Source organism: Mirounga angustirostris, unplaced genomic scaffold, assembly GCF_029215605.1.
Source record: "Mirounga angustirostris isolate CCGP_5_RB_7025 unplaced genomic scaffold, mMirAng1.0.hap1 SCAF_11, whole genome shotgun sequence".
NCBI classification, from domain to species: domain Eukaryota; kingdom Metazoa; phylum Chordata; class Mammalia; order Carnivora; family Phocidae; genus Mirounga; species Mirounga angustirostris.
In genome coordinates this window covers 57,559,196-57,584,586 of record NW_026991719.1, presented here as the reverse complement: position 1 = coordinate 57,584,586, position 25,391 = coordinate 57,559,196, and the positions used below count along the sequence as shown (strand labels likewise).

The 25,391-nt window shown below is 56.0% G+C and overlaps 1 protein-coding gene across 5 annotated transcripts; it reads right to left on the bottom strand.

Annotated features, from left to right (window-relative positions):
* Positions 1-2,606: 2,606 nt before the first annotated feature.
* On the bottom strand, positions 2,607-25,348 carry NLGN3 (neuroligin 3). Of its 5 annotated transcripts, none has more exons than XM_064574226.1 (8): positions 25,015-25,348; positions 21,376-22,029; positions 20,648-20,707; positions 16,536-16,595; positions 14,537-14,686; positions 8,042-8,227; positions 5,118-5,907; positions 2,607-4,479 (listed from the first exon to the last, which is right to left on the bottom strand). In XM_064574226.1, exons 2-8 carry the CDS (start codon positions 21,830-21,832, stop codon positions 3,636-3,638), a joined length of 2,547 nt encoding a protein of 848 aa, XP_064430296.1. In that variant the 5' UTR covers positions 21,833-22,029; positions 25,015-25,348; the 3' UTR covers positions 2,607-3,635. The 5 variants fall into 5 exon arrangements, with proteins under 5 accessions (XP_064430296.1, XP_045735307.1, XP_045735310.1 ...); XM_045879351.2 differs by lacking the exon at positions 25,015-25,348 and adding an exon at positions 24,678-24,995; XM_045879354.2 differs by lacking the exons at positions 20,648-20,707; positions 25,015-25,348 and adding an exon at positions 24,678-24,995.
* Between the last annotated feature and the right edge of the window lie 43 nt (positions 25,349-25,391).

The window sequence follows — 25,391 nt, the reverse complement described above, 5'->3', positions numbered from 1 at the left end:
TTTGGTAATATCTGAGATGGAACAATCACAGGATCATAACAACCAACACTCTGAATCAACCTGAAAATGTCATGCAATCCAGCGGGTCTGTTTTCAGGAAGATGAACAGCAGGGCTTTCCTTAAGTAGCCAGGTACTCAATTCGGCAACGGTTATTGAGGACTTACTGAGTGTGGAGCAAAGTCTTTCCTCGTGTCTTGTTTAGTCTTTCCCCCTCTGTCATTTTCAGAAGAAATGGAGAATAGATCATCAGCTCTGCCCTTGCTTACGAGGTAAATTTTTGAGGATGATATAACACATTTGGCACACAGGTAGGTCTCCACAATTATTGAATGTTACCTTATCAGCTTCCTCTTTTCTAAATAATAATGATAATAATAATTTAAAAAGACCTAGTCCTTTGGCACATTGTTTTTGCTCTGCTCCAGACCCTCTCCAGCTTTCCACATACGCTGAAAATGTGTTGACCAACACATGAATGTTTGAAAGGGCCTAAAAAGAAATGGACCAGCGCGCCTGGGTGGCTCAGTCATTAAGTGCCTGCCTTCAGCTCAGGTCATGATCCTGGGGTCCTTGGATTGAGCCCCGCATCGGGCTCCCTGCTCAGCAGGAAGCCTGCTTCTCCCTCTCCCTCTGCCCCTCCCCTCAATTGTGCTCTCTCATTCTCTCTCTCAAATAAATAAATAAAATCTTAAAGAAAGAAAGAAAAGGACCAAGGGAAATGTCATATACGATTGGACAGCATCCTGGGTCTGTTTCTAATGCTAACTGGGCATTAGAAAATGTTGGGCTTGGGGCGCCTGAGTGGCTCAGTCAGTTAAGTGGCTGCCTTTCGCTCAGGTCATGATCCCAGGGTCTGGGATGGAGTCCCTCATTGGGCTCTCTGCTTGGCGGGAAGCCTCCTTCTCCCTCTCCCACTCCCCCTGCTTGTGTTCCCTCTCTCACTGTCTCTCTCTGTCAAATAAATAAATAAAATCTTAAAAAAAAAAAAAAAAGAAAATGTTGGGCTTTTCTGGGCCCATTTCCCCGGTTATAAAAAATAAGTGGTTTGGACTACATGCCCTTGAGGTTACTTCTAATTCTAAAACTCAGACTCAGATTACTTCCCAGCAACTCTATGCTATATTTTTGTTATTATATGCTAGTATTCATGTTAGTTTTAGAAAGAAGAAAGGGGGGCGCCTGGGTGGCTCAGTTGGTTGGGCGATTGCCTTCGGCTCAGGTCATGATCCTGGAGTCCCAGGATCGAGTCCTGCATTGGGCTCCCTGCTCAATGGGGAGTCTGCTTCTCCCTCTGACCCTCCCCCCTCTCATGTGCTCTCTCTCTCTCTCTCATTCTCTCTCTCAAATAAATAAATTTTTTTTAAAAATCTTAAAAAAAAAAAGAAGGGAGGGAGAGAGGGAAGGAGGAGAGAGTGAGAAGGAGGAGGGAGGGAGAGAGTGAGAAGGAGGAGGGAGGGAGGGACTGAGGGAGGGAGGGAGGGAGGGAGGAGGGAGAACACCATTTCTACACTATGGACTCCTTCAACTTGTGACCCACCCTGTCACCGTCCCCCCACTTCTTTTTTTCTATTTTGACCAAACTGTGTCTAGCCAGTCATTGGCCAACTCTCTCGTCCCCACGTACCATATTAGTATATTAGTTTCTCAATTTTGGTCTTCGCACTATCTTCTGCTCATCCCATCTGAACATCATCCTGTTATGTTGGTTCATCTCGCTCACTTTGTCAGGGTCACTTTGAAGAATTCTATTCCTGGTTTCTGAGGTGTCAGCAAGGCCGTCCAACTGTCACACTTGATGAGCAGACTCCTGGGTTTGGTCCTTCAAATCACTGAGAAAGATGTGAACCCCCATAATGCTAACCCAGTGGAGCCCCCATTGAATCCCCCCACCCCAGGGGTTGATGGGCGGGCGAGCCCCTGGCGAGCCCCTGATCGCAATCCTGGAGAGAAATCAGTGCCAGGGCTCCAGTGAGTTCTCCAACTGTAATTCACAGAACCCGAAACAAGTATCCCTGGGGAGGAGAGGAGCCCCTGCTCTGTCAGTACCCCAAGGCCAGGGGGTCGGCGTATGTGATGCCGCACTGGATTCAGATATGAGAAAGAACTTCAGCCTGTTAGAGGTCACACCTCCTCCCAACCCCTAGTCCAGGATGGAAGCAGGATGGTGGTGATGGAGGCAGTGGCAGCCTCGGGTGGCGTCGGGCAGTGGCTGGCTGTGGTGGAGGGGGGGGCGAGGAGGAGGAGGAGGAGGAGGAGGAGTTATTTTTTGCCGTTTCATTAAGAGGCCTGTGGTGCTGAGAGAAGGCTTCAGCTGCAGGAACCCAGAGCGTTGGGAGGGGGGCGGGGCGGGGGGGGGACAGCAACCTGCTTAAGATTGGATGGGCCTGCGTGCAGGGCCCAGCGGAGTGTAGCCCAGACTTGTCTCAGCTTAAAGGCACAGGATGCAGAGGCAGGCTGGATTCCTAGCCTGCAGGGGCGCCCTGCTGGGAGATCTGTTGGGGCAAGGCCTGTGCAAGGGAGGCAGGTTGGGAGTGCTAACTGGATTTTTTATTTTTATATCAAGACACTGTGTTTAAAATTTTTACAAAGGACAAACTCCATGGGTTTCCGTTAGTGTTTTAAGAACTTTTCTTTAAAAAAAAAAAAAAAAAGCCAACAACAACAAAAAAACACCGCCTTTTTGAAAGAGAAATGACAGACACAAAAGAGACTCTGTAAAGAAAATGGGGCGAATTTCTGATACCATTACCCCAAGGGCAGAGGCAGAACCCAGATTACACCCAGGGGCCCTGATAACAACGGCCTCCACCAGAACCTCATTCACCAAATCTAGGTAGGGTCCCCTGGTGTAGCCAGGCCGGTGTTCCTGGCCTTTAGGGGAAAGCAGGTCACCCTGCAGTCTCTGTAGCCCTCCACAGGGACACAGAGGTGGCTGGAGAGTTCTCCCCTGTGGCCCTCCAACCCCATCCAGCGGTAGCCCCTTCCTCGTTCCACCCCATGGTCTTGCTCGAATCTGTTTCTTTCTTGGGGGTCATGTTCCTCGCCCGGATTGTGTGAGCCCTGGGGGTGCCAGAGCCAGACAGACATGGGCCTGGTGCCTCCCTTCTGGAGCCTCTTTGCACTCATGGGTTGGAGAGGCATGTGTTCCAAAATTATTTTAAAAAATCAACAAAAACAAGACCCAGAAAAAAGACCAAGTCTGGGGGAGAAAGAGCTACTCTGCTCTTTAAAGCTCCCAAGTCTGGAGTTGGTGGGTGGTGCAGTTCCAAGAGAGGCGGAAGGCGAGCACCAAGGGGGTGTCCAGCTGGTGCTTTCGGGCCCCCAGGAGTGTCTGTGATCAGGCTCAGGGAGCTGGCTTCAGCTGCTGTTGCACAGGTCCTCGGTTTCCCAAGGACTCACTTGCGTCCCCATTTGGAGGGTTTGTTCAGGTTTACTTCTTTATTTGTGTTCTTGTACATGCGGGTGCATGTCCACATCTGTCTATGTTTGTGCAGGTGGGTCTGCTGTCGGGTGTGGGTGCGTGCGTATACATATATGTCTGTGTGTGTGTGTGTCTGTGTGTGTCTGTGTGCATGTGTGTCTGTGGATCTGGGAGGGAGGGAGCCAGGAGAGAGGCTGTGCTCTGGGCTGGAGCTATACCCGGGTAGTGGAGTGTGAGTGGGGCAGCCCAGTACTGTTGAACCCTGCGGCAAAGGTGTTATAGGGGTGCAATGTCTGCAGCCCTACCAGGGAGTTGGGAATCATAGTGATGGTGTTGGGTGTCATGAGTGGGATGTCATCAGGGGAGCGACGCAGGGTCAGCGTGTAGTCAGGTAGCGCAGTGAGGCGCAGTGTGTCGTGGGGGGGACCAGCCTCACATTCGTGGTGGGTGGGGCCCAGCTGTAATGCTGCCAGCTCTTCCTCAGGAGCAGCTCCCAATTCGGGGGCCCCGGCTCCCCTCTGAGGGCTGGGCTGCCGCAGAGGCTCCTGACGCCGTTTGTCCTTGCGGTAGTAGAGGGCGGCGAAGGCCAGAACGTTAAGGAACAGGAGGGAGGCCCCCACAGCGATGGTGACACTTAATTCGGTGGAGTAGTCACGAGGGTTCTCCACCAGGAGCGGCCCTGCATCCTGGTCCCCATTCCAGGACCCTTGGGCATTCTCATTGCTATAGGCAGGGGAGATGGCCGGCCGCTTGGTGCTCCAGGTCTTGCCGTTGGGCCTCCGGGTGATGTGGGAGCTGTGGGTGGTATCCGGGGGCGGCACTTTGGTGGTTGTGGACGTATAGTGGAACATGTCATGCAGGTTGTAGAGGTGGGGCACCAGGTGTTTCCAGAAGGCCACCTTGGTGGCCCGGTAATGATCGCGGACCCTTGGTTTCAGTCCGATGTGAAGGTAGAGCTGGTCTCGGGGATTGTATTTGGACCAGGCCACTTCCTCAAAGCGGTTGGCCTTGGTGTGAATGAACTTGGTGTCCTGGGGGACCGGCTTGTTGGGATCCCTGAAATACCACATGGAAATCCAGGGTCACCACTCTACCTAGGTGTGCAAAGGGCCCAGAATGCCTCCTCTCACACCCACTTCTGAACCTCTTCCCCGGTCTATAACTTCCCACATTTCCACCTTTTGCAGGGTCCCTCTCTCTGTCCACGCCCCTCCTCTTCCCCAGGGCTTTGAATTCCTATTGCCCACTGTATCGTGGAAACTGACTCATCCTTCCCTGTGCCCATCCTGTAAGGTCATGCTATAGAAGCTTTTTCTTCTCATGTGCTACCGAGCATCCACCAATCTTTTCAGCTGCCCAGTTTTTCCAAGAACCCTTGAAAGGCTCTTTATGAATATACTTTATTCCCACTTCACTCGGCCTCTGACCATCTAACCTTGAATCCCGTGGTTCTGCCAGTAACTCTCCCTGCTGCTCGGTCCTAATGCTAGCTGAGTTCTGAGCCTTGACGACATTTTGGAGAGAAGAAATGGCATGAAAGACTCAAAAGGAGGAAGGAGGAAGGGGGTGAAGAGGTTACCAAGCAAGATTTGGGGGAATATCTTTTAAAAAGGAGATGACAGAAGAGGCTTAATGATAGAGGAGCAGAGGGGAAGGCATGCTGGGGTCCCAAAGAAGAACAACCTTCTCCTTACCCGGTCTTGGCAAAGTTGGTCCAGTAGGTCATGACGACAGCACTAAGCATGACGTCATTCTTGGAGAAATTGCAGGGGAAGAGGTCAGTGGGGCCTACCATAGGGACACCAAAAACGTAGGGTACTTCGTCCCCATGAGCTGCATCTGACCAAGCAGGCTTCATGAGGCTCTGGCAGTGATGGTAGAAGGCGTAGAAGTAGGTAGGGGAGCCGTAGCGGGCGTGCAGATCAGCGGTCACCACCGAGGGCTCCACCCACTGGTGGTCGGTGAAGAGCGCCACCAGTGTTTTGCGGCGGGTCTCTGGATTGTCACGGTCTGCCCAGTCTGTGTACATGAACTTGATGGTCTCCCGCAGGGTGTCCTTACCCTCAGGATAGCCATACAGATTGTCCACAAAGTTGGAGACTGAGTAGTCAAAGTCAGTGCCAGAGACGCCATCCTCAGGGTCCACCACCCCTTCCACGAACTTGAGCCCCTCGCCCTGGTTGACACCTAGCATAATGTCATAGTTGAGGAACTCGCCCTGCTCCATGAGAATCTCAGGGTCATCAGGGATGACATCACCATCAATCACGGGGCCAAAGGCCACATGGTAGCGGGCTGGCTGGATGTCCTGCTCTACCAGCTCCTTGGCACTCTTTTGACGAAGACAGTCCACCATGTCCACCGTGTCTAGCACGTTACAGCCTACCTTGTCTGCCAACAGGCTGGTGTACTTCACCGGCTGGTAGTTCACAGCCCAGCTGGACAGGGCAGAACCACTTTGGATGATGGCCCTCTGGAAAAGCCCTACGGAAGACAGGTGGCACCAGGTCAGATCTGCCATGTCCCCCACAGCCTAGGCCTCCCTTGCCTGTCCCTGAGGGACAAATTAAACACTTCCTCACTCCTCTGTCACTGAGGCTGCCCTATGGGTGCAATGAGCTATGAAGGAAGAAGAGACCTTTCGGTTGGGGTGATGGATTAGGACCAGAGGAGGGGTTGCTGGGCCCCTGCGCTGACTGACTCCCTGCCTGCTTCGTACTTCCTTGTTCTGGGATGAGGGCTGGTAACTTGGGGGTTAAGGAAATGCCAGCAAGAATTAACCCCTTGGGTCCCAGACATCAGCTTCCTTATGCTCCCTCTCTTTATCTCTCCTTGTCTTCCCTTCTCGCTTCCTGCCCAGCTGGGCCCAGCTCTGTGCCAGCGCACCACCAGGGAGCTGGCGCTTCCACCACAAAGGGGTCTTTTTCATGAGAGATGAGAAATGCAGGCAGGGGAGAGCCTCACATTCTGGGAGTCTGGGGAAAGATTCCCGAGGGCAAAGGCCTTGGGATCTCAAAGTCTCCAGGGAACGTGCCCTTCCCAGCATGTAGTCTCCACAGTGACTTTCCTTTTCCTAAAGCTACTGATGCCTCAGATCCAGTTTCTCCCCTACCCAAGACGGAGCCAGTCCTCCAAACTCAAAAAGTGGATGATTCTTCCCCTCCCACCCCTGGAAAAAAAAAGGGGGGTATCATGCTCTCCCTGGCCCCAACATTCCCAAGCGAGGGATAATCCGGCCCTCAGGCACACGGTTCCTTTCCTCTAAGAGAAAGGCAGTTGGCATGGGTAGAAAGAGAGGGAGAGAAATATAGATCACTACTTAAGAGAGAGCATCCCTTTTCAAAAGGTGATTCTCCATGAATCAGTTGCAGAAAGACCGAGAGAACAACTCTTTAGTGCAGCCAGGCCCCTTAGGAGACAGAATGTAGCACCACTCCAAGAAAGGCCTTCTCCTCCCAGGGAAATAGTTCTGGATCAGAGGAGGCACCATTCCTCGTTTCAGACAGGGCCACCCTCACAGCCGGTCACCTCACCCTCCTTTGTGGAGAAAGGGATCCCTGTTCCCACTACTATCACCTAGAAACACATTCTAAGGTGTGATGCAGATCCCACCCTGGTCTTCCCTCATCGGGGTAGTCCCTGGAGGGACAGAGGCAGAATGTTGAGATGAGAGAAGATGATTTTTCTCTCTCAGACAGACAGGCCTTCTTCAAAGAGGGACCAAGAGTCTTCCTGTGAGAATATCACTCACTCACGGGGTCGATTCCAACAACAACAACAAAAACCTTGTCCTCTCTCACAGATTTCCTTCCTTCAGAGGGAGGAAAGGAACTTATTTCAGGAAGATCTCTTCTTCATGAGAAGCTCATCTTTGCCTCTCAGAGGTAGAATGTGCTCTACAGTCCAGAGGTGAAGAGAGCTTTTCCTGCTGAGCCAAAAAGGGCCTGTTTGGCTCCCTTGGAGAGTCACTAGCAGAGCAAGGAGAGAGGCTTTCCTCTGGGCTAAGAATGGGAATCTCCCTTAGGGTTGCCCAGCCCGGGAGGAGGTCTGGTGTGGGCTACCAGATCGCTGCCCCTCAGAAAAAGCCCACCCCACGGGTTAGCTCTCTTCACTGTTCAGACCCATCTCTCCGCTTAAGGACAGCTCCTCTCCTGTACAGACTTGTTCTTCAGAAAGAAAGGCAGAGAATGAGTATTTCTTACACCTAAAAACCAATTCCCACTCCAGATCTCTATCCTGAAGTCACATGTCCTTCCCAAACTGAAAGATTTCCCTTGCCCCCCCCGAAAAAAAACCACCAAAAAAAACCCAAAAACAAACCCCGCTGTCCCTTCAGATAGACATCCTACTCCCACTCACCCAAACCCGACTCCCACACAGAAGGAGGATCTTACTTTCTCAAGAGATAAACGGGATTCTCTCTTTCCCTCTCTCACACTGGGAAAAGGACTTCTTCCCCGAGAGGAACATTTCCATTCCACTTCTCCCCAAAGGGATGCCAAGCTGATAGAAGAGGGCCAGCTGATTCCTCTGGGCACTCTGAACCCCGCAAGTCCTGAGGCTCAGGATGGGCAGCCGGCACTTCGCTAGTTGAGGTTTTGCCTCAAGGGTTACTCACCCTCAGAGTGATGTGACAGCGTGAGGAGGCTGACACAGGACGCGCCGATACCCGAGCCGAAGACAGTAATACGGCGGGGATCGCCACCAAAGAAGGCAATGTTCTCGCTCACCCAGCGGAGGGCCTGGATTTGGTCAAGGAGCCCATAGTTGCCCTTGGCAGCCTGATCGCCAGTGCTCAGGAAACCTGGATTCAACAAAGGGCATGAGGACGGTGAAGGCAGAGGGATGGGGGGATCGAGGTTATAACGGCAGGCAGGAGACAGGGAGGGGGCACGAGGACAGAGGAGGGGCATGCAGCATGGTTCTTTCCACCTAACTACCATGTACCATTGCTCCTTTCTGCAAGCTCCAGCACCATCAGTGTAGGAAGGATCGATCAGCTCCTTGCCTCCCACCCCCATTCTCCAGGGTGGAGGGAGGGGTCTCCAGACTACTCGAGGGGACGCCTCCAGCTGGGAGACTTAAGCTGCAAGAACCGCAGATGGCCAGGCCCCTGATGTGCTCTCCAGGACATTACCCTAGCCCCCCTCGAGATAGAGTGGAACGAGCAGGGACCCTGGAATCAGATGGTCCTCGGTTCATGTCCTGGCTCTACCACTTATTGGCCGTATAGCCTTGGGCAAGTTATTTAAAATATCTGGGCTACAGTTTCCTCTTCTGCAAAATGGAGGTAAAAATACTTCAAAGGGTTGTAGGCGGGATAAAACGAACCTAAGCATCTCTAATACACTCCGCACTCTGTAAGTCTATAATTACTTCTCTTTCCCCTTCCTCCTCTCCCCGAAGGAAGTGAGGATCCCAAGAGGCAAGGATTCCTAAGCTCTACTTGGCCCTTCCCGGACGGGTTAGTCCATCTGCACCTCCTTCCAGTGCCTCAGGTGGCCCTTCCCCTCATTCTCAGGGCGGATTCTCATTTCCTCTCCTCCCAAGACCTAATGAATCAGAAACTCTGGGGAGGAGGCCCAGCAATGTGTGTTTTTCACAAGCTCTCCAGGTGACTCTGGGGCCTGCTAAAGTTAGAAAACCACTGGGTGAGACCATCTTTTTCATCTGGTGGAGAAATGGGGAAGTCGGTGCAGCGTGTTACCACAGAAACAGGTCTTCCCGCCCGCCCACCCACTGGGATTTGCTGCTGAGGAGACATGTCACCATGGAGACTACCTTCCCACCCACCTGCTGGGATTTGCTGCTGTGGAGACTTGTTGCCATGGAGACTACCTTCCCGCCCACCTGCTGGCTATCCCACAGAGATGTCCTATATTCCCCCCCCCAACCCTGCTTCCATTTCAGACTGATCATGCTGCCTCATTTCCTCTCTCTTCCTTGATCCCTGGGCTCCCTGGAAGGCTCTATCTTCTCCTGCCGTAGGCTTTCTTTCCAGGTGGGTAGTTGTGGACGTCTCATACCTGGATCGGTCTTTTTGGACTCCCCGTTTAAAAGCTCCCTTTGCAGCACCTGGGATCAACTTTGTGAGAGGCCACGTTTGAGGAGCCCACCCTCAGCTCACAGGGAGCTCCCTGGTGGTCCTGGCAGGCCATGGGCAGAGGCTGAATTCAAATAGACTCAAGCAGGCGCACGACCTCATCCCTGTCTTTCTCGGGTCCTCCTGTTTCTAGCTTCTGCAAAAGAGCTCATTTCATCCTCTTCAAGGGTGTTATTAATTTACATTTGGTACAATTAGGGATGTAAAGTACTTAGTTATTCCTCTCAGGACCTAGTCACAAGCCCTCTTTAGCCCCAGGTTCCCGGCGAGGAAACGTGAAGGAATTAGAGAAAGCCTGAATGAGGATGAACGGAGGAGCCCTTGTTCCTCCAGACAAGGGAACCAGCCTCTCCTCTGCCTGGCCCATTCACACACCGAAGCTGCTGCTGGGAGTCGTAAAAAGTCTGCTGACCAAGATCCAACCCAGCTGTCCAAGCCCAAGACCCTCCGGCAAGAACCACTCTGTGCTTCTCTTAGCCCTCCTGTCCTCTCTCCCTGCCTTTCTCCTTCCTCCATATTTTCTTTCCTTGTCCTCTTATTTAAGCCTCTGTGGACTTGGCTTCAGCCTCGGCTCGAGGTAGCGTTCCGTGAAATGTGTCAATGCATCTGTCCCATCAGCGGGAAGAGCCCGCTCTTTGAATGTAGTAAAGTAGATTTCGCCAGTGTGTCTCGATTCCCTAGGTTGGGAACAAAGGCCTGACAGGGCTGGGTGGAGGAGCCAACCATCCGTTTCTGCTCCCTTGGCTCCCACCAACCCCGGGATGAGAGGCGCCGGAGCATGCGGATGATGCCACGTCAACCATCTCTACTACAAGAGTCCTGCGTGAAGTGCTACATCCACGGGGCTGAGGCAGATGATCCAGCAAACGTGACCGACCGTGAGCACACAAAGCCTGGCGGTGTGGGAGAGCAAGTCGCTCGCTGCTAGGTCCCCAGTAACCCAGCCATCCACAGAAGCCACGCGAGAAGGAGCGCTGAAACACCACGCACTCCGTAAACTGTCAGAATAAATGTGAGACCGTCTCCCTGGGCCCCAGGTTGACACTGCGGTCCATGGTAAGCCGCCTGTCAACAGAGGATGAGGGAACCCGGCACATCGTACCCAAACCACATATCTCTGTCCCTCAAGGCTTGACGTTTACGAGGTTTTCGCTTTGCCCGAAGGGTACCCGAGCAGAGATGTACGATTAGATTCTGGAACCCAGATTAAAACCTGGCAAGCCTCTACTTCCTCAGCCCCAGGGATATCCACACCCGACATCCTGCTGGGGTCCCTTTCTTGTGCTGGTCTCGAGCTCCCTGGGGGCTCCTCAAATAATTAGATGGGATCCATGGACCGGCCTGTGACAGTCTCCATATAGATGAATCACCCGAGATGTCCAAAGAAGCACCTCAGGGGCGCCTGGGTGGCTCAGTTGGTTAAGCGACTGCCTTCGGCTCAGGTCATGATCCTGGAGTCCCGGGATCGAGTCCCACATCGGGCTCCCTGCTCAGCAGAGAGTCTGCTTCTCCCTCTGACCCTCCTCCCTCTCATGTTCTCTGTCTCTCATTGTCTCTCTCGCAAATAAATAAAAAAAATCTTAAGAAAAAAAAAATTCAAAGAAGCACCTCAGAGTAAACCATCTTTCTGCGCTCAGTGCTTCCAGAGAAGCTGAAGGGAGGGTGAATGTGTGCATGCAGTTGGGGGTCCCAAACAGGCCCACTTGATTGGGGATGCTTGAAGACACAAAACACCCAAGTCTCAGCTACACAGCAAAATCCCCAAGTGTCAGGGACAGACCTATGTTCTACATCTGGCACCGAGAGACAAAAACATCTTGTATGTACCCAGAATCCAATCAGTGGCTTATTGATTACATCTGTGTTGCAGAGCAGGCTGTGAAGGAGACACAGGAAGTGGTGGGGAAACTTCGGACCAAATCTCAGTTTGTGACTCCTTCGCGGTTTGGGTCATATCGTGTTGATCATTAACAGCTGAAGGCCCCAAGAATGCTATACCTGCCCCCAGATGTGCTGTTCTGGTTATGCGAATGAGAGGGGGTTGTAAAGTGGGCGGGGCGGGGGGGCGTGTTCTTAACCAGAGTTTCCCCGGATGAGTTTCGGTGGGGTCCTTGGAACCATTTCCATAGGTTTGTGTATGTGTGTGCATGTTTTTTTCTGGGGGGAGAGTCCATAGCTTTTGTTAGAACCTCAAAAAGGGCCCAAGACGCCCCCAAAAGTTAGGAACTGCTGATGTAGAAGCTTCGAGAGTAGAGAAGCGGGAGGGTTGTCAAGTAATCTGCAAACCAGGATACCATAGGGAGCACTCACCGGCAACAGGCCCCGCGCAGCCCACAGCTGTCAAGTGACGCTTCAAATCCTGAATCTCTCCTTCCTGTCTCCTTGCTCGGTGTCACTCTTGTCCTCTTTTCTCTACCCCCGTCCTTTTCCTCTCTTCCTCAATTCCTGCCCCCACCCCCACCCCCCACTCCTCCACTCTTTCTTTTCCTGCATCCCTAGCTGGTCCAATCATACAGAACCGAGGCACATTCTTTGTACTCTCTGTGCTTTCCAATAAAACCCACAGAATGGCGCTCTGTGTGTCTGATTTTTAAAAGCAGCCGAGTTGAACATTTTCTATCACTCTCACCAAGAAAATAAGGTGGCAAAACTTGTTCTGGCCTTCAACTACCGTGTGCGCGTGGCTGGATATCTGTGTGAGCTTACTTCTGGAAATTCCGGACTCTTCAGGAACTGTGCAGCCCTTGCATGTGGCTTAATAGCCGCCTTCACTTCCCCTTTACTGTCAGAGACTCAGATCCCCTTTCCTCAACAGGACAGAACACTCAAGAGAGCCTCGCCGGGATGTCTGGGGCAACTCGGGAAGACAGAGGAGCAGAGCGGCCGAACCATGACAGCCAAGCCCACCAGACCGCCGAGAGACCAAGGGAGGCGCCTTGCGTGCTTCATCCCCAGGATCCAGAGGCCACTCGAAGGCACACGGGCTCCACTGTTTTCAGGGAATATCATTTCTCCAGTCTGAACCCCAAAAAGGTGTCTTGCTAGCCCACCGAGTGTCAAGGGTCCATCAAGAAAAGGTTGCCTTTCTGGGCTCATAAACTCTACCAGAAGTGACGCACAACCCCGGGCCCTCTGGGATTAGAACCAGCAACAACGATACACTCCGAAGCAAATTAAAATCAGGTCCTGTCAGCCAAGTGGCCAGGGAAGAAGTCATGCCACGGCTGGTCCAGCACCCAGGCCTCCAGACCTGATGCGTGGCCTAGGCCCCCACTGGAACTTGGAAGACACCAGCGCTTCAGGCAAGGAGTTGCCTTCCTCCCACCATTACAGGGCTGCGTGGCTGCACGTGCTCTCGGAGGCCTGGGTGAACGTCTCAAAGGGAGCAAGACCCTCTCTGAGGTACTTGTTTAGCTCAGGACCCTGGCCGTGGGTGGGCAGTAACAGGCAGCAAGGAAGAGACAGCACAGAGGGGCAGCCTACATCACCAAAACCGGCGGGCCAACGGCAGAGGATGTGGGGGGCAGGGCCCAGGGGTGCGAATGAGGAGGCATTTGGGAAGGAAGTGTGTATGTGTGGGAGTGCGTTTGTGTGATGGGGTGGGAGTATAGGGGGATGTAGGCACGGAGAGAGTAGTAGAAATGCGTATGTGTGTATATACGGGGTCTGTAAGCGTGGGGTGTGCACACGTGTGGGGCTGAGGACAGGTGTGCGTGCGTGCATGGGTCTGGAGGCCAAACGGGGGTACATGGGTATGTATGCGTTTGTTGGGTAGGGTGGGTGAGGGAATATGTACGTATGTGTATTGCACGTATACATGCAGGGTATGTACGGGAAGAGCGTCTACGTGCATGTGTGCGTGTGTGTGTGTGTATACATGGGAATGTGAGAGGTCTATGAGTGTGTGCACATGGAGAGATATGTGAGGGCCTGGGACGTGTATGGAGACGTGGAAGCAGGGATATGAGGGGGGGTGTGGGTAGTATTTGTGGATGTGCGGCATGAGGAGGTGTGTACGTGTGGGTATGGATATGTATGTGTAGCGAGGGGGAATATTGGTTTGCGTTTACATGGGGAAGGCGAGGGACATATGTGTGCGTGTGGGTGTTCGAGTGGATGTGGAAGTGGGGTGTGCAGGGGGATGCAGGTATGTGTGTGTATACGTGGAGGGAATATTTATGTACATTCAAGGTATACGCGCGTGGGGTTTGTGTGTAGATGTGGATGTGAAGGGTGTGGGTCTTTGTGTAGAGCATATACATGGGGGTAGAAGGAAGTGTGAGTGTGGGTACGTGTAGAGTGTATGGGTGTAGATGTGGAGGGAGAGATATACGGGAATGAGGGGGCAGTCCAAGAGATCTGTGAACATATGGGGTATGGATGTGGAGTGGACAGGTATATGGTATGTGGGTATGTGTGAGGGGAAAACTGTATGTGTGGAGTGTTTATGGAGTGGTGGGGGAATGTGTGTGTGTGAGAGGCGGCCTGTAGATGTGGATGTGGGGGTCTCTGTGCACGGGTGTATGTGTGTCTTTGTGGGGTGAGTGAGAATTAATCGTATGCATCGGGGTGTGCGGTGGGCAGTGTGGATGTGTGGACATGTGAGGGTATGTAAGCGTGTGGATATGCGACTGGTTAGAAGGAGTATCTGTGTATGTGTGGGGCTTTTAGGGATGTGGGCCTGGGTGGGTAGGGTTGGGGGAAGGACACTAGAAAGTTCACAGACCCTGCGAAGCTCAGCCAAGCAATGGTCTGAAAGCAGCGACCTGGCTTGAGACAAGAGAAAGTGTGGAGGTTGAATTGAATTTCCAGTGGCAGCTAAACATTCCGGAAAGGGCCGAGGGACATGGGGAAGCTCCCAGCACTCGGGTAGGGACCGTGTGATACCACCATTTGACTCTGGTCGTTGGCACCCGCTCGGGAACCGAGGCCAGCATTAAATCCCCAGCATTCTTTCCTCTTTCCTTGAGAACCCAGGCTTCCTTCAAGGCAGCTAGCAGAGAACCATACCTAGCACCCCAACCCGATAGTTGAGGGTGATGACGATGACGTTGCCATAGCTGGCGAGGACGCTGCCGTCAATCATGTTGCCCGTCCCCTCCATGTAAGAGCCTCCGTGGATGTAGACCATGACGGGCTTAGCGCCACTGTCCCGGATGTCTGCAAGGAGAAGGGGTGAGATACAGGCTGGGTAGGATGCCCTTCCTCCCCCACCCCCGCCAGCCCTGGGGGGGTGGTGTGGGCGGCAAAGCTATCCCAGGTGCCAGGACACCACCGCCAACTCTGAGGGCAGGACTCATGGGGCCGCTCGGCCTGGAGCCCGAGCATCGGCCAGAGACTTGGCTGGAGGTGGACTTGGGCGACGGTTTTAAAGACTCTGATTTCAGCCTCCCAGCTGAGGGCAGTCAGCCATGCCTGCTACGGCTGGGCCTAGGTAGGCCACGGCCGGGCCCCTGGGGACGGGGAGCGGGGGTGGGAAGAGGCAGGGCTGGTCTCTTAGCTGGCTCAAGTGAGTCCCTGCCCCGGGGCACCCGGGAGTCCTGGGACCTGCCATGGCTTCCGAGAGCAGGGGCTGGGAAGCCCTGAAACCCCCAAGACTAGACCAGTTACATGGAAATACGGCCATTGGCAGCAGCCGGCCCCCCAGTGCAGACAGAGACAAGAGGGGTGGGAAGAAGGGGTGGCACAGGGAGAGAACAAGGAAGGGTGTGGGTAAAAGGGAGTGAATGGCAGCGATGGGGTGGAGGGAACCTTAGTGACATGGTTTCTCAGCCATGTGCTCATTTACCCCATTGTCCCCCGGGGCGTCAGGCAGACTTAACTGGAAGCACTGGGGATGGGAGAGAGGAGAGGGGCAGAACTAAGAATGAGAGAGACCCCCTCCCCTGCCCTGCCCCACTCCGCCACCCCTCTCCCCACCGCCCTCCCCTATCAGCATTAGGGTGAAGATGGAGCCTCCCCAGAGGCCATTCAGTGAGAGACCTTCAAGCGGCTGCTCCCAAGCCCAGGCAGCGCAGCGGAGGCGTGGCGTTGGGGCTGGGCAGTCAAGAGAAGGCTCCCGGCCTGACCACCTCGACCTGCAGCCTCTCAGTGTGTGAGCTGGACCAACACTCTGCCACACCCGGCCCCACCAGCCACCAGCAAACCGCCCCCCCGCCCCCCGCAGCTGTTTGGCTCCTCCAGGGGTGGAGGGGCAGGGCCAGGGCAGGGAGGTAGAAGGGAATGCTCTCTGCTGCCAAGCAAACACAACCTGTTTTCCCAAGGAGGAAGGCAGACCAGTTCAACCATCACGCGAGGATCTTATGCCATCTACTGACTGGGCTGTGGCGTCCCTGCCTCAGCCTGGCATTTTAGCCCACAGCCTTCCTGGCCCTGTCCTGAGCCTATTGCAGCCCGTGGCCCCGAGGCCATGTCTCTTTTTCTGGGAGGAGGCCGGGGTGGGTGGGTGGGGGGGATTCTAGATGGTGCTAATCTCCGGCCCCTTTGGTTGTCACTGCCTCGCTCCTCAGCTCAACGTCCTGCCGGGCCCCTCTCCCAGGAGCCAGTCTCCCCGCAAAACACAGGTGCCTCCGCAGTGAAACCCAGGTTATGTCCTCGCCATCCGGTCTCCTTTGCGCCTCTCCCCGCCCTTCCTCTGCCCTGCTTTCTCTCCGCTCTCCCTGCTGATCGGTAGGGGCAGGTGCCTGTGAGCCACGGAAGATGGGGGAGGAAGCTGTCTCTGGCAGTGCCCGCTGTGGGACTGAGGACGGGGATAGGGGACCGGGGCGAGGAGGCCGCCCTCCACGTGGCTCTGCTTGTGGTCCCCTGCTCCCGCCAGCCAGCCGTGTCCATCACCTTGGACCTCCCAGCGGCCAACCGGGCCAAAGATGGATGAGCAGCCCAACAGCCTCGTATAGGAACAGAAACACACCAACGGACGGACAGACAGACAGACGGGGCTTCTCCCCATCGAGAGGGGGAGGGGCTCTGTGCCATGCACCAGCCGCCGCGCCCTGCAGCCCCCAAATACCTTCATCTTCATCCCCGTCATTATCCGCTAAGTCCTCGCCCTGTTTCTTAGCGCCGGATCCTGGGGACCAGACACGGGGAGACACAACAGCACAGAACAGAGAACAAAACAGAGAGAGAATTCAAAAACAGCATGACTGCAGTGTGGCCCAGCAAGCCAGCTCTGGGCTTGGGCCCAGGACAGGCAGGAGAGATGGCAAGAACCGAGGGAATGGGTGGGCTGAGGCCCAGACCTTCGTCAGGATGATGGTGTTGCAGGCCCCTGCCACGCTGGTCTCCCTGCTGCCTCCCTGCCCCGTCTCCCTGTCCCCAACAGCCGTCTCAACCAACTACCTTCCCAGTTAGGAAGGCGGGGGCAGCACACGGGCAGGGTAGAGAGCCAGAGACCCACTCAGGGAAAGGATTTCTCCCGGGGGGCAGGGCCTGCGCGTGTGTACACAGGCAGGCTGAGCTGGAGAGCAGCGACAGGCGCTGAGGGTGACAGGTGGCGTTGGCCAGAATGTTGGATATGGATGCGAGCTATTAGGGCAGAGCCGGGTCCTGGGGCCCCCAGCCCTAGGCTACCTGGGCCCGACGGGTGGGCTCAAGCTGGGCCTCAGCTGACCCTGATTCCCAGAGGAGGAAATGGAGATGAAGCTTTCCCTCTGGTCTTCCTCGTCGGGGCCCCCTGCTCTGGCTAACGGCAAATGGGGTTCCTGTGAACAGGACCCAGGCCTAAGAGCAGCAAGGAGTGCTCTGAGATCTAGAGAGAGCCAGAGAGGGAGGGAGGGAAAGGAGGAACGGGGGAAGGAGAGAGGGACATGAAAGAGATGGAGAGAGAGAGAGAGGGAGACAGAGGAGTAATGGTAACAGCTCCTACCACAGACCGAATATTTACCGTGTGCCAGACCCTCTACTTCTGCCATACTGTTTGATCCTCACATCCCAATGAGGTAGGTACTGTCTCTATTCCTGTTTCACTGATGGGGAAACTGAGGTTCAGAGCGGTATAGTGACTTGCTCCAGATCACACAGCTAGGAAGCCCTAGAGGTAAGATTCAAACCCGGGTCTGCTTGACTCCAAAGCCCATGGTCTTTCCACTGCACCATGCCACCTTTCTGGGGATGGGGGAGAGGTAAGGAAAAAATCAGCGAGAAAAGAGGTGGAGCGTGGGGGGGGGGGGGAGGGGAGAGAAGGGACAGAAGGGAAGGAGAGAAAAGAAGGGCCCAGAGGAGAGAAGAGAGACACTTAGGACCTGTGGGTAAGTTGGCACCAACTCTCCTTCCTGTTCTAAGATGAGACGTGCATCTTGAGCACGGCTGTGGAGAAAGAGGACCTACTTGCCTGGATGCTGGGCAGAGTGGGGAGACAGAGGTCATTCTGCCAGCACCCCAGGGCTTACCCTCTTGTCTGTGACACCAGATACTCTCAGCCTGGAGGCAGCAAATAGCCCTCTTTCCCAGCTGGTCCGGGCTCTGGTGACTGAATTCCCTTACAGCTATTAATCAAAACAGGAACCGCCCTCATATTACAAAATGGCTTTTCAACTAGGGCAAGAGCCAGGGCCCCGAGGGGCAGAAATGGCCTCCGGCTTCCCGAACTTCCAGTGGCACCTGCCAGGACAGCACTCAGACACCCTGTGGGGCACGGGGCATCATCACGCACACAGCGGACAGCCCCCCAAGTGGAAGGGACTTACTCATCCCAAAGCATGAATTCCCTCCAACTTGATGGAGGTGGAAGTGGGGGGAGGGGGCAGGTCCTCCCCCCCACCCCCCCCACCCCCGCCGCCAGAAATCCCTCACTTCCAATGGGGACGGACTTAGAAGGTGGGGCCCTATTGTCCCTGCCCGCCGCCAAACCCCCGCCCACCAGAAGCATCCCTGGGGTGGCTGCCTGGTCCTAGCCCGCTCTCTGCACAGACGCCTTCGCTCCTTCAGCTTAGCACTTGCAGAACAGCTCCTTGTCATGCCTGTCACCCAGGCCAGCTCGACCAACCATCCCCCTGTCCCAACACTGGGCTGCCGCAGGGTCCCAGCCGGGCCAGTCCTGCCTACACTATGCACACCACAGGCCTAACGACCGCTGCGGATGTCTCTCCCCCAAGAAGCGGGGTCTCTAAATTCCGTTCCAAATGGCCAGCAGGCCCTGGATAGGGAACTAATTTGAGCAGCGAAATGACCAAATGCCCTCCCCCACGCTGTCTGGAACTCACTTCCCAGCTTGGCCTGTGGGGCTTAGCTGAACCGGCTGGGTTTCAATCCTAGGATAGAAGCTTCATCAGAGTAGTGATGAAGCCTTTGGTTACGTCTAAATCTTGCCCCTACCTCCTAGCCCTCCACAGCCCAACAGCGCCTAGCCCATGGCCTTGCCCACAGTCAACGGTCCTGATGGGGAAATGTTTGCCCTCGACTGGAGCTTCCAGTCAGCTCTCTAGCCAAACTCTCAGGACTGGATGGCCCTGGGCTCTCACTGGCACCCTGGGGAGATCATTCCTCCTAGGAAATGGTTAACGGTTAACGTTCACATCATCCTCTCTCCCCCGCCCCCCACCCTCCCCCTCAACCCAAGCAAGTAACCCACCGGAGCAGGTTTAAGAGACCCTCTTCCTGAATTCATTCACAGGCTAGTGGAATGTTAAGGCCTGAATGGTCTCCCTACCACCTCCGGAGGCGGAAGCAGAGGTCCCTCTAGGAAAAGACTTGCCTAAAGTCTCACTGTGAGTTAGCTGGAGAGCTGGGGCTCAGCCTGGCTTTGTGGCTCCCAGCCCAGCACTCTTTTTGCAATGCCACAGTGCTTCTTCACTTGTGCGGAAAAAGTGCTTGCTGATCGCCTACTGCGTGCGAGGTTCTGGGCTGGGTGTGGGGATGTGGCGGAACACTGTCCCTAGAGCCGCAGGCCCCACTCAGCGCTCCAGGGTGCGTCAAGAGCACTCAGCGCGTGTGCGCGCACACGTTCAACATGTGGATTCCCGGAATCTGCCCCCAGAGATTCCTGCTCAGCAGGGAGCATCCTGGCCCAGGAATCCTGACAGCCCCACTGGGGTAGGGTGCTGGGGTGGGGGGGAACCCTGCCCTAGGATTTCAAAGGAAAACAAACTCCACACTTGCCAAAAGATTGTGGGGATCAGGCTGTGATTTTCCACCTGTTCCTTAAGCTGTTGCTGTTTCCAATTTGGCCCAGCCCATCCACGTTTCACCATTGTTTTCAGAGTCGGGGAGGTGGGAATGACCAGATGGGAGCTGCCTCGCGTGCGCGCGCTACAGTGGAAAGAACATGGCCCTGAGGGTCAAGAGACCCGGGTTTGGGTCCCAGCTCTGCCACAGACCGGCGACAGGGCCTCGAGCAGCAGCAAGTCACTCCCCTGGGCCTGTTTCCTCATCGGTAAAATTGGGAAACTGATTCCTGCCTTACAAGCTTCCAGGGACATGGGGAGGATTTTACGAGCTAAGTATGAAAGCGCTTTGCAGAAAAACATGACGTGCGCTATTCGGATAGGAAGAATTATTTCTACAGGGGGAGCACATTCCTCCCAGCAAGAGGGTAAACGCAAAATTCAGGATCTCGTGCCTCCTTTAGAGTCCGTGGTTCCCAGAGACTCCCAAGGTCTGCCACCGGACTAGCCGGAGCGGGGGCGGGGGGGGGGGGGGAGTTACACAGCTATGCTCCACCCAGAGGGGGTGGGGGCGGTTGGCAGGATGACTTCAGGGCCAGAGAGAGCAGGGAAGAGCACGGAGGGATGAGCTGGTGGCTCCCCCTGCCAGGAAGAGGACAGAGGCTCTGGCTCCATCCTGGCTGCCTAGAGATCCACCCCCCCACACACCCCCCCGCCAGGTGGCTCAAGAGAGAACCGCTGGCTCTGTCTTTGGCACATATGTTAGTGTGGAATCCGGGGCTGGGAAGAACAGAAGAAATGGGGTTGCTGCAGCTTTTGCTCTGAACCTGCCTTAGGCCACCGAATCCTTCCTGACGAGCAGCCAGGGCCCTTGGCTAAGGTGGAGCTTAGGCTTGCTCACCGACCGCCCCCTGAGCCTGGGCTACTTGAAGGAAGGCTGGGTCCTCGGGGGCAAGGGCAGGTGGGCAGGCAGCCCTCCCTCTCTCTCTCTCTCCCTCCCCGCCGGCTCGCTACCTACCTCCTTTCCTACAAATTTTCTTGTTGGGCTTTCGGGCGCATTCCTTGGAAATCCGCTTTACTGTAAAATGAATAAAAAACTAAAAAATAACAGGAGGCCTCTGCCCAGGGGCATGCACCCCCCACCCCCCCCAGGCCCCAAGAGCTGCTCTGCAGGCGGCACATGGCAGAGAGCCTGTCCCACCATCTCCTTGCTTCTGTCACTTACCTTGGTGTGAGCCCCGCGGGAGGAGGCAGCGGCTAGCCAAAGAGGAGGCTCCTAAGCAATGCCCACCAGGCTGGCCCCCCCACCCCCCCGCACGCGCCCAGCTCCCTTGGCCGCACACACCTACCACCTTTCAAAGCAGGCAGGATGGCAACAGGGGGGCCTGGTGGAGCCAGCGTCCTCCCGCGGGCGGCTGCCTGCAGTGACCCATTCTCCCCCAGGGAACCCCCATCCAGCACTCTGGCCCTAGACCTGTCAAAGCTCTCAGGCCTGGCCAGGCCCCTCCTGGTAACAGTGTCACTCACACACGGGAGCTCAGACAATGCTGGGGGAGGGAAGAACGGGGAGGGGAGGAAGGGGGGGAGGCCAAGCAGAGTGATGGTTAGAAGCATCTTCACGGACGGACGGACAGACGGACGGAGGCATGCTGCTGCAGGGCGCACAACCACATGCAAGCCGCGAACACCACAGGGCGGGGGGGGGGTGTTGGCGGGGAGGGCACGGTGGCTGGCCGCAGCACTCACCATCCTCCGTGGGCACATAGACATTCAGGTAGAGGCAGTCTTCGTTGGGCTCCTGGATGTAAGTAGCGACAATATCCAAGTTGGCAGTGAACCAGACGGGCAGCATGACTTCGGGCACAGCTGTGTGGATGTTCTGGGGGCACACTGGGGGAAAGTGTGTGGCGTTCCGGATGCCCGACCAGGATGGGGGTGGCTCAGGGGGCAGGAAACGTTTCTCGCCGACGGGGGGAGCTGCGTAGGGCACCCCCAGGTACTGGTCCACAGGTCCCAGGATTTCACTGGGCAGTGGCACCCGGGCACCCCTTAGCTTCCCAAAGTGAGTATTGACCGTGGGCGCTGGGGCCTGGGTACTGGCCCTCAGCACCAAGCTGAGGAACCACAGGGTGAGGCACAGGCTCCGGCCAACCGTGGACTTGGGGCTCAGGGACAGCGAGGGCGGGCCAAGCCGCAGCCACATGTTCCGGGCAGGGGGACTGGCAGGAAAGGCAGACTCCAGGGTCACAGCATCAGCCCGACAGGCAGCCCCTTCATGGCCACACTGACTTGAACCTCAAGACTGAGCTCTCGAGGGACACCTACAGGTGCCCGGCAACACGGAGAGGTCGTCCAAGCACCACAGCTTCAGAAAGGGAACTCCCTCAGGGCCAGACAGGCCTGTGGAAAGAGGGAAGTATGCGTCACCTCGGGGGGGGGGGGGGGGGCCGGGGCCGGCTGGGCGGTCGCGGTCTTTGGGGGCCCTGCTGGGCGCCGGGGCCGTTCTCCCACAGGTAGGAGAGGTCTCAGTGCCCGGGGGCTCCGGGGACCCGCCCGCGAGCTCCTGGCCACGGTTGGAAAATCCTAGGGGATCGACCCAGTGATCAGTCGTTGCCCCTGCAAGTTGCCCCATCCCCAACTCCGACTCCTCAGCCAGTGGAGCTCATCGGGGTCAGCTGGAGCCAGAGGGGCACGTAGTCGCAGGGGGGTGGGGAGCGCTGGCAACGGAGCTCAGGGCCCTGAGCACGCTGGACGTGAACAGCGAACTCTCTAGACCCCTGGTGCCGCTAAGCCCACATGGGGACCTCCCACACCAGGAGAGGGTGGGATCGTTAACCTCACTCTGGGGTTCAAAGGCATAAGCAGGAAAAGCAGCAGATAGGCAGAGCGTCCCACATGGAGACCCCCTCACCCTCACAGGTCAACCGGGTGGGGGGGGATGGGGGGAGGGCAGGATGGCCACTCACCAGAGCCCCCAGACCCTCCTGTGCCCCTCCTGTACATTTCTCTTAAGCCCTCACTGCTCCCAAATTCTTAAGCCTTGGTCCTTTCTGTCGGCTGTCTCTAATTCGCACCGAGTGCCAGAACTGAGGCAGAGACCCGTCTGCCGAGGACCCCAGGCATTGTTGATGCTCAGCCAGTGTAAAATAAACAACGGAGTGTGGGGGACACACACTCAGGGACTCATGGAGATAAAGTCACAAAGACTCAAAAAAGGGAGCGAGAGAGACCAAGCCAGGATCACAGACCCTGCGATATTCGCTCAGGGAGACATACATTCCAAACCCACAGAGATCCCTCATATAGTCCCACGTTCTGAGACGGACAGCCTCCCCGAGCCAGAGCCTCACGGAGAAATACATTCAGAGACACACACGCAGAGACTTACTGAAATATAATCACACACACACCACACAGGTAACCGTCCAGAGACACATGCAGCATAATGGTGACACCTAGGTGGAGACAGAATCAGAAATAGCAGCACACTCAACACACACAGGCTTTCTGACACACCATTATAAAGCCAACACATACATACAGGCGCACACACACGCTGCTGCATGGACACACACACACACACACACACACAAAATTTAGTTTTCCCTATTTCTCCCGCCTTCCAAGATTGCCGGCCTGCTCCTTTAAGAACTGGCTGAAGGGGTGGGGGAGGGAGATTGGGAACGCCCGGCAATCGGCCACCACGAGAGGGGAATGAGAATGTGTGTGAGAGAGAGAGAGAGAGAGAGAGAGAGAGAAAGAGATAGAGAGCGAGGAAGAGAGAGGGAGGGAGAGGGAAGGAAAAGGAGGGAGAGCGAGGGCGAGAGAGATAGAAGGAAAGGGAGAGAGAGCTAGAGAGAGAGAAGGAGAAAGGGAGGGAGGGAAGAAGGAGGAGGGAGGGCGGGCCAAGCGACTAAAGGGGTGGGGGCTCAGAGGAAATGGGGAGCAAAGTACGGGGTGGGGGGTTAGATCCCAGACATTGCCCAGAATGCACCCGGGGTGGGGGGTGAGGAGAGGAAAGGGAAAGGAAGGGGTAGGAGTAGGGAGGTGGGGCAGGAGGGAGTGGGTGTGTGTATGTGTGTGTGTGTGTATGGGGGGGGATAGTCCGCAGCTGAGTTCACACAATCCCCCCATTCACTGTCTCCATGGCAACTCTGGGGCACAGACCGCTCATTCACACGGCTTCCCCGCCAGCAACCCCCCCACACCATTAACCCCCTCGGTGCCGCCCCTCCCCACGAATTCCATTAACCCCTTCGGGATGCCTCCCTCTCCAGTAACCCTTCGGTGCCAAATGCCGGTCCCCTTTGAGTCAGTTCCCTGCAGCCCCTCCCCCCGGAACACCTAGACAAATCGGCCGACCCCCAAACGCCCTCTGTACCCTAGGGCCCACTGTGAGTCCCCAAGGCCGAGATCTCCATCCTGGTCCAACTTGCAATTTGGGAGAAGACAAGGGGAGGTGGCAATGCCGGGGATGAGAGTGGCATCTGGGGTACTTTGGGGGCTGGAGCAGTATTTGGGCGAGGGGCATTGTGCAGGAATGGACTGGTATCGAGAACTGCAGTATTGGGGGCTACGCGGGTCCGGAATGGTATTGGGGGACAGATCTGCATTGGAATGGGGGAGGATAGGATAAAGGCCTGGGGGGGAGGGGGGCTGCAGAGAGTGGGGGAGGGAGCCTGGCTCTGAGATGCTATGATGGAAGAGGGATGGGGCTGCACTGCGGGGGAGGGGGGACTGGCAATGTGCAATACAGGAATAGGGCCGGGGCCCCTTAGCAGGGGTATTTTGATGAGCATGCGGCCAGGCTGTGGAAATAGAGGGACCATGGGTGGGAGGATGATAGGGATGCGGGATTCAGGGAGGGGGTGGAGGAGAGAAGCGAAGCAGGGGAGGATTGGAGGGTCAGGGGTACCGATGGAGAACATGGGGTTGGGAAGGATGGGGAGCATCGGCTGGGGAGCAGAGGAGCCCGGGATTGGGAGGGGACAGGATCGGGGCAAGGTATGGGCAGCTAGAGGATGAGAGACCGGGGCAGGCGGCCTCACCTGTTCCCCGGGCTGTTGCGAGCGACTGAACCGGGCCGCGGACCACCCATATCGCCTCCAGGCCAAGGGCTCCGCACCTGAATCCCCGAGATCTGCTCTCCGGCAGCCTGGCTGCTGTGCCCGCGCACCGAGGGGGCGCGCTGCGCGTGCCCGGACACGGGGGGGCGCGGTCCCTGCCATTAACTCCTTTTGTGCCGGAGATGGCTCAAGTCCTGGGGCATGGCCCAATTCCTCCCATGCTCAAGCTCGCTCGCTCGGCTCACCCTCTCTCCCTCTCACACACACACCCCTCAAATCAAGGCAGGCGATCTTCCAGGGCAGCTAGCTCAAACTTTACCTGCAAAGCTTGAAACCTTGAAACAAAGGGAGAAACTGAGGCACCGTCTGCAAGAGCCCCCGGTGATACTCTACAAAAGACAAGCCTCCAGCTTGCTCAGCATCCCTCGCCTCTCCCCTCCTCAGCACCAGCGCGACTCAAGCAGCAAGCCGCGGAGGGTGGGGGCACTTGGCTCTCATCCTGTCGCTCGCCCAAAGGTCAACGTTGTTCCTTTCCGCCGCTGCTGCTGCTGGGGCATGTCAGACTGAGACTGTCAGCATGCCAGTTGCCCCCACGGTTGCAGGCTGTCCCCTTCAGATCCCGCTGTCTTTGTGTCTCATGTTGCCCTCTGTAGTGCACCTGTCCCGTTTGTTTAGCCCCTACCCCCCACCCCGAGT